The sequence below is a fragment of the Anguilla rostrata genome, chromosome 8, assembly GCF_018555375.3.
Source record: "Anguilla rostrata isolate EN2019 chromosome 8, ASM1855537v3, whole genome shotgun sequence".
Taxonomy (NCBI): domain Eukaryota; kingdom Metazoa; phylum Chordata; class Actinopteri; order Anguilliformes; family Anguillidae; genus Anguilla; species Anguilla rostrata.
Genome location: NC_057940.1, coordinates 32362505 through 32373196, shown reverse-complemented (window position 1 = coordinate 32373196; position 10692 = coordinate 32362505). Strand labels below are relative to the sequence as shown.

General features: G+C 46.7%; 1 protein-coding gene across 11 annotated transcripts in view; it reads right to left on the bottom strand.

The window, feature by feature from the left end:
• Nucleotides 1–210: 210 nt before the first annotated feature.
• LOC135261438 (chondroitin sulfate proteoglycan 5-like) overlaps nucleotides 211–10692 on the bottom strand; it is a 31055-nt gene continuing 20573 nt past the window's right edge. For 2 of the 11 annotated variants that reach the window (XM_064347733.1, XM_064347741.1), the window contains exons 4-6: nucleotides 7285–7441; nucleotides 5128–5184; nucleotides 211–908 (exon numbers count right to left, since the gene is read on the bottom strand). In XM_064347733.1, coding sequence (XP_064203803.1) covers nucleotides 738–908; nucleotides 5128–5184; nucleotides 7285–7441 — 385 coding nt within the window. In that variant the 3' untranslated portion in view covers nucleotides 211–737. Of the gene's footprint in view, nucleotides 909–2750; nucleotides 2852–5127; nucleotides 5185–7284; nucleotides 7442–10692 lie in introns of all 11 variants that reach the window. The other 9 variants (XM_064347740.1, XM_064347744.1, XM_064347734.1 and 6 more) reach the window with 9 other exon arrangements.

Below are 10692 nucleotides of genomic sequence, written 5' to 3'. Positions count from 1 at the left end.
GAATTTTCTTATTGAAAAAACATATTTAAAAAAAACATGGATCAAAAGTCTATGGTGACACTAAAATCCTGAATAAAAAGATATATCTACTTAAACGTTTCAGCGTGCTGTTCAGGGAAGTGTCAAAGCCATGCACAATCGCAAAAAAGCAAGCAAGAGACAGAGAGGGATGAGGACTAGCCTAGATCAGGAACACACAGGGACAATGCCTTTAATGTTAAAAAGTTTTATTTCAACAACTGTCTGATATTTTTTTTGTTTTCCTTTGTATTCCCAAAAAAGTACAAAAAAAACCTCAAATACATCAAAGGATTAGAAATCACATCAATTAAATTGAAGACACATTGTGTTTTTGAATATATATATATATCAATCCAAGCATTTTTGTTTCATATATTGATACATACGCACTGAAACAAACACCAAAACCTCTCGGGAGTTTATGTTTCACTTCTTGTTTCTTTTTTGTAAAATTTTCTTTTTTTGTTCATAAATCTTTAGCTTTTTTTTCCATTTGTACAAAATACACCAACGCATGCCAGTATTGAGCAGGACAAGGCGAGGTTTCAGGGATAGAGCAGTGAGAGTCAGGGGTCAACGGCAAAGGGGGGAGGGGGGGGCATTGGGGCGGCCAGCGGTTGTCGAGTTTCTGGAGTGACGTGACGTGACGTGACGTGGCGAGGAGGCGGCAGCTGCAGCAGCAGGGAGGGAGACAGTGGCGCCCGCGGGTTGCGGTGTTACATCATGTTATTCTGCAGCGAGTTTACCTCCGAAGAGTTCTCCTCGCTGGCCAGGTGGTTGTTCTCGTGTTTGGGGGTGAGCGAGTTTTGGATGTTGAGGGGCTCGTCCTCCTTGGGCGGGGGAGCCTTCACGGGGTCCTCCAGCTTGTTCTGGGAGTTAGGGTCGTCCTGTGGAACGACATGCCCCGCCCCCCATTAGCCCCACGCCGACACCCGTGCTCTGCCATTTTCACACCTCCACACTGCACAGCCTGCAAACACCCTTTTTCTGCTTACGCGCCGAATTTTAAGATTACGTAGTTTGTATGTCTCTAAAAGATTTTACAACTTTATTCTAGGGCACAGGGCACTCCAGTATTTGTGGTTACATTCTGAAGCATTATAAAATAAAGCTTCAAAAGAATTTAACTTTTTTATTTTTGATTTGCAAATCTCTAATCTCAAATCTCATTGGATTAGATGTGTACATGTGAACATTAAGAATTTGCTAGCATTAAAATGACTACTGCATAATATGACCTTAAAACATGGAATTCACCCATCACCTAGCTCTACTTTTCAGTCCTGTAATGGTGTGTTTTACACTGTCCATTGGTATTACTGGGCCACATTTGAAGTTGTGCATTTCAGCCTGGAAAAAACAAACAGGGACTTGCCCCCTGAGCTGTTCCACACATCTGCAAAGAGTATTTCTATTAGCAAGCTCAGCAGTAGGTGTTAGAAGGGAGGAGTGCAGATGACATCATCAGATGGATGCACGTTATTGGCCGGGCCGTGGGGCACGGACCTATTACTGCTCCCCTTAGCATTTGACCTGAAGCCAAAGGAGGGCCGCTGTGGGGCTGCGCTCACAGTGACATCACCCCGTTGGCTCAGAGAGATCCTCAGAGGTGCTGTGCATGCTGCCAACCAAGCCGAGCGCCACTCCGTCCGCGATGCCAGGAGCGGAAAAAAGGAAAACAGCCAAGAGAGGCGGCTTCCAGCAAGCAGCGCAACACAAGACATGCAGCCAAGCCAGTCTGCATGGGCACAGAGCCTCTGACAATGCCTGGAGGGTCTTACTGAAGAGGCATTAACATGAGCAGAGACCAGACTGCCTCACAGGAATTAAAGACACAAAGTGGAGCCGGCCCTTACTAAAGTTGAGCAGTGCTCTTGTATACCTAGAGTGCCCTGTTAAGTTGCAAAGCATGCCAGTCCCCAGAGAGATGTGCAGAACGGTGCATTTGTTACTTGGGTGGTCTGTGACCGAGTTGGGTGTGATCTGAGCACACCCAGGGAGGCTGAATATTTGGGGGTAGGACAGAAGAGGAGCAAGGGCTGCACAAGGGACTGCCCTGTACCCCGTCACCCCAGAAACAGACACATGCGCACATGCATAGCCCCACCCCAAACACAGACACCATACCCCTATACAGCCCCTCCTCCTCAAACCAGTCCCAGCCCCGCCCCTCCTCGCCTGGGCCAAGTAACCCAATAGTGTCACAGCAGGTGAGATTGGCTTGCAGCCCTACACCCATAAAGAACATCCGTTTATTACGATTCCAGCAGAGAACGGATGAGTTTCGCTGTAATTACTAACCGTACATATCCTGGTTAGAGCAGTAATGGGGGGGGGGGGGGGAGAAAGCATTTCATTTCAGTACACCGCTCCTGTTGTAAAGAAAGCAATTACATCATTGAGACTGATTCACTTCCTTATCAACACCATTTCTTTTCATGTCATTTTTTAACAGCCACAAAGCCTGCTAAGTCTTTGCATTCAGCTAAGCGAAGTCTCCTCGCATCCTGCGTTGTGCTCAAGACGATAATTGCGAGATCGGGAATGCATTCATTCCGCGCTCGTCCCTGCCTCGGCGCGACGCGAGCCGTTCGCGGGCTCGCACATCCGAAAAAAACTGATCTCGGGAGGATCCGCGCGCAGCGGGGCGGGAATGTGCGAGCTCGCCCGCTATTGAATTCAACGCGCTGTTCCTTCAGGGTGAAGGAGACGGATGGGAGCAGATTTACCCATTGAGCTGCAGTCAGATTGTGACTTCGGGCAGGATGTGGGCGCACCCGACCTCCGGGCTTATGGGATACGGAGCTTCGTTTCTTCCGTCGGCGTGAAACTGGAAAATTTTGTGTTTCAGCGCGTTCTGGATACAGTGCTGTTCTTTATTTCAAAGGGACAACGGTACTGAGGGGTATCACAGGAACACCACAAATGCGTGAATCCTTTTCTTTGACATTTAACACAAATGTATTATCCAAGAATATATCACACCCAGTGCATGTATAAAGCTTGCATTTATGCACTAACCAAAAGGCAATGCATAAATGTCCAAAAATTGCCAGGGACACTTTAAGCTCCTTTTCCAGACTTAAAGACTACCTGTCTGTCAGACAAAAGCTGATGTGTAAAAACATGAGGAAACAGCTTTCTGTTCCCCTGAAAGACACTGCCCACCACCTGCTGATGGGAGTTTTCTGAAGAGAATTGTTATTCTTTGGGTGTTTCATTTTGTGAAACATGTTCTCTGTGTTCTGTACAAGGTGCCCTTGAGACTTGCAGTCCCTCTTAAGTGGACTGGACACCCATTGTTCATGTATCACTACACTGCAGTGAGCTGTAGTGTTAAGGGGGCATTGGCTCTGGATTGTAGCATACCCTTGAGCAATGCACATAACCTGAAATGCTCAAGTAATTTCAGGACAGGTTTTGGGTACAGTGCACCTCCAGAGTCTTACATTAGGGGACAGATAGGATACTACAGTGCATTGCTCATTGGGGACCTAAAATTGAAAAGTAGAAAGTTGTCACACGTACATTGAACACCCTGGCATGTTTTAAACAGGGAGGGAGTTGGGTCAGTTGGATAAACAGTGTGAAGCTGAGCTTGGCAATTACGTTTTTAGACTGTGGGGAAGGGGAACGGATGGAGAGGCAGGGTCTCAGGAAGTGAGGAAGGACAGTGCTGTGTTGGACCCGGTCCTTAAATTTCTTTCACTTATTCTGGGTTCTGGTGGTTGGACTCACACCACGGCTGGAGAAATGGGGGCAGGTGTGTGAATGCTAGTTTCTTGCAGAGAGTAAAATTTTACTTTAAAAGCCTTGAAGCTAAAGGTGGCTTCTGGCGAAGAAAGCAAACATGAGCACTGCTGTTAACTAAAAGGTACAATAGTAATTGTACAAAACTGCAGTGAATCCGTTGTTGGAAGATACAGTCAAGTATCAAGTGGTCATAGATGTTTGGTCCATTTAAGGTCTGAGCTAAAAAATACAACCAAACTCAGTTGTTTATGGTCTCATAGAACAGTCTTAGGTGCCTTCAAAACTCATAAAATCTACACTCACGAGAAACAGAACGCAATCTCCATTAGCCATGCAGAAAAGATTAGATATACATGAACTGTGAAACAGGCTGCTCTTCTGCAGTTTGGTATTGACCCATCCCATGTGCGCCTGTGAGCACGGAACTAATCAAACCGGGGCGCAGAACCGCGCGGCGAGCCGCGTCTAATATTGACTGCTTTCCGTCCGAGGGCTCACGCCAAGGTCACGAGGACCGGGGAAGCGGCGAGCGCGTTTTTTTTTTCCATCACGCCGCCGGCGCTGTATCGATCTCTGCCAATCAGCACGGGCCATTTCTGTAGGGGCGCGGTGACTCAGAAACACAGAAATCATCACGGCTGGAAAAGCACCCCATGCCCACCACTGTAAAGAGCCCTCTGGCTCTGAACCTGCTCTTAATTTACACTTACAGCGTCCCTCCCGCTGTTCAGCTAGGAGCTCCACTTTCAGGGGACATGGGCAGTCAAACACTTCAACACCAGACAAAGGTCCCTCAGCCTCAAGACAAAAAAGTCAAAAAGTTTGTTCATGGTGGAAGGACCATGGTGGAAGGGGTAAATCTGTTGAGCTGACGAATGAACCCAAAGGTGTACTGCTGAGCAACTCTTATCCACTGATCTGTCTGCGCATTTTAAGGAAGGTAATCTTCACACTCACTTAACTACAGTACAACCATAATTATCTAAGCTCCAGTTGAAGTTAACCGAGATGGTAACTTATTGTATTTTACAAAGGTACATAAAAAAGGTTCTGCGAGACTTCACAGCCCAGAAACCTGAAATGGACCAGGGCAACACACCGTGCCAGGCATTACGCTCTCTTCAGCTGCAGTTGGAAGAAAGTGTGTGACTGACTGGGCCACAGCACAATGGGGTGCGGGGTTACTCAAATGGCACGAGTCACGCTGTCAAGGTCGACTGACAAGGTCGTGGCGCAACGGGAAAAAACGGACACCCGGGTTCAAGAGGGCTGGCGGTGTGTCCCCAGGGTAACAGCACAATGAGAGGAGGGGTGCCGCCCGGGTTCGAGGGGGTCGTTTTTGGGTCTGCTTACCTCGCTGTCAGGCTCCTCTTTGGTCTTACACTCCCACGTGTATCTGTTCATGGTTTTCTGGGGGGGAGGGGGGGGGTCAGGAGAGGGTTACACTTCACAGAAAGTAACACATCTTCTTAGAGAGAGACCCAGGGGGAGGTGATTTGCAGAATCTGTGTGTGTGTGTGTGTGTGTGTGTGTGTGATGAAAGTCAGAGCACACTGCTTTGGTTACCCAGCCAGTGAGCTGCTCTGGTAAAGTAGTGCACTGTGGGTGGAAGCAAATCGTGTTGTGATTTTGACAATGTTTTAGCACCATGGCAACCATTTTATTTTGTTAAAAAGATGTCTCGATGGAGCGATTGTCACTCCGTGTGTCTCCTTCTGTGGTTAAAATAAGCCTGTCTGCACACCCCTGCGTGGCACATTACACATTTCTTTCATACACTCACTCAGGTCTGGTACTGTAAAGTGATCTTAATTTATTATTAGATATTAGGTTATTTTAAGTTAGGTTGATGAGGGCACCTAAATCCGTAAAATCACTTTACACATAAACACAATAACATATTTTGTTAGCTTTGTGCAAAATAAAAGTTGCGCCACAATTCATCTTCAGTTTTCAAATAAGTTCACCAAGGTTTCACAGTACTGTGGTAGGTACAACCCTGAGAAGAAACTGGGTCAACATTTTTTTCCAATTTCAGAACCATTATCATAAACAAATCATTGACTGGCTTAATGAATTTCCATTTTAAATGGAGACATTCAGCACAAATGTCCTTCAGGCACCACAACTGCACAGAAAAGGGTCTGAGGTGAGTTCAATGAAAATGTTTTGATCATTAATCTATACTATTATTAACATTTGGTCACAAATTATATTTTGACATAGTGCTGAGCAGCTGTGTCCATCAGAGTATGTTTTCAATCCAAGTTTAATGTCGCTATTAATTAGAATACGCAATACGCAATACGCTGTGTGGTCAAAACATACAACCATGTTATGAAATTATAAATATTCTTAAATGTATCTGAAGGAGAACTGAATAGATATGGGCTGGGTGAGTGCCTACTAAGGCAAACTTGAGTTCTGGAGACCCAGTACCAGACCTGATAAGAGTTCCCATCAACTACAGTAAATCTACAACTGAGTTAGCTCTACAAAGGCTGCTGTCAGGTACTACCTGCTGTCTGTTAGTCTACTCACTGGTTTGTCTGGCGCCCCCTGTGGAGCGGGTATGATATTGTATCTCAGATGTTTATCCCTACTGCCTGGAAGATTCTATGTTTGAACCCACCAGGAACCCACAGGAGTGCATTGATCTGATGTCCATCATTCCACCCAGTCTACCCCCACTAACCGTCCAATCATATCACCCCATCAGCTTCTAACCCTGAACCAGGATAAACGTGTGAAGTTGACAGACGACAGACATACAGACAGACAGACAAACGAATATAGCAGCAGTGCAAACTGACAAGCCGCAGTTCCACGCATGGCCACCCACAATTGGAGGGGCGCATGCGAGTCCATGAAGCATGCAGCAATGGACCAGATGCAAGAGGTGGTTAAAAAGGAGCAAAGTTGGGGCTTTCTCTGGGACAGGCCTGCCATTGACAAATTTACCCACCCCCCACTCCCCGAACAAATCAGAGGTTATTTTAAAAAGTATGGCAGGGGTTTTTTCATTTGGGTCCACGAGGCTCATATTATACATGTCAATTACTATTGGAAATTAAGCATGTTGTATATGTAGCTACAACTAGTTCAGAGCCAATATATAATTAAATAACACTCGCAGCTTCAAAAAATGTAAAAGGTCAAAATGAGAGCTATTTATCTCCCATTAATATATATTAAGTCAAATCACATTTAAAATTATAAAGTCTAACAAAACAGAAAGCAAATTTTTGGTGTATGCGAATGTATAAGTAATAGACATGTCACTACAATTAAATCATTTTTGGGATATTTCTAAATGCACCTGCACAGATACATTTAACACTTATGTATTCCTCCACTGTCCCTGGCCTTGTGTGGAGACACACCCTGGAATGTCATTGCCATGGTGACGGGGCGTCAGTCGGGGTACAGGCCCGCCCCCCTGAGAGAGCCCCCCAGGGGAGACACTCAGGCCCATGCAGAGCGAGGAAAGAGAGACGAGAGGCACGTTACCTGACAGATAATGTTATCATAGTAAGCCAAAGCACGCGCATGAGGGAGGCTGGGCGGGGTGTCACAAAGTTTCCTTACGTTTGGGTGGGAGCCCTCAGCGATGGTGGACAGGGAGAAATTATCATTGTGCTGCTCTGACGGAGGCCGGTACTTACTGCTGTGAGGAGGAAGGGAGGGAGGGAGGAGAGAGAGGTAGGAAGAAAGAGAAGGGGAGGCAATCGGAGAGGCAGAGGAAGAGATCAACAGAGAGGATGAATGAGGAGTGAAGATGGAGTAGGTGGCGAGGGAGAGGGGGAGGAGAGGAGAGTGGGGAGGAAGAGAGCGAAGAAGAGTGAGTGTAAGAGGAAAAAGAGGAGAGAAGGAGAGATCAAGATGAAATGAGAAAGGGAAGAGAGGGTGAAGTCCGAGAGAAGTAAGGGAAGGAGAGATATTAGAGGAGAACAGGAAAAATATAAAATCAAAATTTGAATAGAAAATGGGGAGATGGGAGTAAAAATGTAAAGTAAAGACAAAAAGATAAAGAAGGGAGGTAAGGAGGAGGTGCAAAAATATTTGGGGACAGGAAGAGCAAGAGACACCACAACAGAAAAAGACAAAAGCAGATGAAAACATTAATGCAAGTCTTACAGTTTTCACAGGGCATAGCTGAAACATCAACCTTTCTGTGATGCAACCAGGCACACCTATCAGTGCATAGATCTTTAGTTTGGCTGTTGCCCAATACAAAACGTTTAAAGAGGTCAATAACATATTCCATGTCTTTCAGGCAGTCTCCAGACTGGCATTTTGGGGTGTATCAGGGATGCCCAACCCTGTTCCAGGAGATCTACCACTCCATAAGGTTTCACTCTAACCGTGACAAAGCACACCTCATTCAACAGCAAGAGATCTAACTGAGCTGGTAATTAGTAGAATCAGGTGTGTCAAATTAGGGCTGAAATAAGAACCTGCAGGATGATAGATCTCCAGGAACAGGGTTGGGCAGCCCTGCTGTAAGTGCTCAGTTGCCATCTGCAGTTTAGTTCTATGCTAAAGGGTAAATCTCAGGATGCCAAACCCAAAATAAGCAATGGAGGCTCCATTTTCCATCACTGGCTCTCATTCAAAAATTAAAATAAATACAAATTTCGCCCGCAATTAACATGGTTCCAGCAGGCGGGCAGCGACGTTGGCGGTTTGGCTCCCACACGGTTACCATGGCTCCAAAAACTTCTACACAGAGCAGACTGATAAAATCAATTTGAATATTATCATTCCATGTTCGACTGTCAGTGTAAGTGGCAAAAGTCCCTCTTCATGAGAGGGGAGTGCACTTGCCAATGAATGCATCACCTGGCTTAGTCATGGGGGAATGGGGCTGGGGAGGAGGGCTCCACCCCATCAGAGCAACCACATCAGGGCTGTGGGAGAGTGGCTGACGTGGGATACATATGGCTTTAATTAAGTTTCAATGCACTGAAATGCACACTGCACATTACAGAAATATTAACCATTCTAAGATGCTGTGTGGGTGTCTGCCTCTGTGTGTCTGTGTGTTTCTGTATTTAAGTGTGTCTATGTGTGTGTGTATGCAAATGCTTACTGGCTGTGTCTAGTTTGTATCTGTAACATAAGGACCCATAAACCAAAGGAAGGAAAAGTCTCTTTCTGTGCCACTGATCAGAGCACTGGGCCATAACAATCAATCAGTTTCTTTAAGGAATCTAAAAAGACTTCAGATTGAGGACTGAGGCTGTGTGTGTGTTTGTGTGTGTGTGCACATGTGAGTGTGTGTGTGTGTGTGTACATGTGAGTGTGAGTGTGTGTGTGTGTGTGTACATGTGAGTGAGTGTGTGTGTGTGTGTGTGTGTGTGCGTGTACATGTGAGTGTGAGTGTGTGTGTGTGTGTGTGTGTGTGTACATGTGATGTGTGTGTGTGTGGTGTGTACATGTGAGTGTGTGTGTGGAGTACATGGAGTGAGTGTTTGTGTGTGTGTGACATGGAGTGATGTGTGTGTGTGTGTGTGTGTCGTGTGGTACATGTGAGTGGTGTGTGTGTGTGTGTGTGTGTGTGTGTGTGTACATGTGAGTGTGTGTGTGTGTGTGTGTACATGTGGTGTGTGTGTGTGAGTACATGTGAGTGAGTGTGTGTGTGTGTGTGTACATGTGAGTGAGTGTGTGTGTGTGTGTGTGTGTGTGTGTGTGTACATGTGAGTGTGTGTGTGTGTGTGTGCATGTGCGTGTACCTGTGTGTGTGTGTGTGTGTGTGTGCATGCGTGCACATGTGTGTGTGTGTGTGTGCGTGTACATGTGGTGTGTGTGTGTGTGTGTGTGTGTGATGTGGTGTGTGTGTGTGTGTGTGTGCTGTGTGTGTACTGGTGAGTGTGTGTGTTTGTGTGTGTACATGTGTGGTGTGTGTGTGTGTGTGTTGTGTGTGTGTGTGTGTGTGTGTGTGTGTGTCATGTGTGTGTGTGTGTGTGTGTGTGTGTGGTGTGTGTGTGTGTTGCGTGTACTGTGTGATGAGAGGGTGTGGTGTGCGGTGCCTGTGTGAATGAAAGACACGAGATGGAGCGTGCTGGACAAGGCTGCTGGGATGCACGATCTGGAGCGTGATGTCATCCAGTCCAGCTGAAAGTAGGCCAGCCTGACAGCGCAAGCCAGGGTGTGTGTGTGTGTGTGTGTGTGTTTGCGTCTGCGTGCTAGTCTTTAGGGAGCAGTGACCTACATACAGCTGTGCAGCCTGGGGATGTGTGTGCATGTGTGTGCGCGTTGGTGTGTGTGTAGTTAACAGACAGGATACAGTAGTCAGGAAAGAGAGCAGGAAGAAGGAGAGGTGAGAGAAAAAAAAGAACAGACCACTCAGAGAGCGAAAAGGAGACAGGAAGAAAGAGAGGGAGAGAGGGCATCTGAAGGAGAATAAAGACAAGATGCAGGCCAGCTGCATAAAGTCCTCTGCATCTCCAGCACACACTGGTGCTTTTGTGTGTCTGTGTGTGTGTCTGTGTGCGTGTGCATGCGTGTTTGTGTGGGTGTGTGCATGTGTGTACAGGTGTGTGTGTGTGTGTGCGTGTGTGGGTGGGTGTGTGCATGTGAGTGCGAGTGTGTGTGTGTGTGTGTGTGTGTGTGTGGGTGTGTGGGTGTGTGCATGTGAGTGGAGTGTGTGTGTGTGTGTGTGCTGAATTGGCTGTATGATGTTCAACATGAATACATCAGCCGCCCACTCCTCCATCTGCTGCAGGTAACTGCAGCCCTGACTCTGCAGTGTGTGTGCACTGAGAGAGAGAGAGAGAGAGAGAGAGGGGGGGGGAGAGGAGAGAGAGAGAGAGAGGGGGAGAGAGAGAGAGGAGAGAGAGAATGGGGGGGTGGGGGAATTAGACGGACGGAAGAGAGGAGGGATGAGATGAGATGATTTTGAATTCAACACCAGGA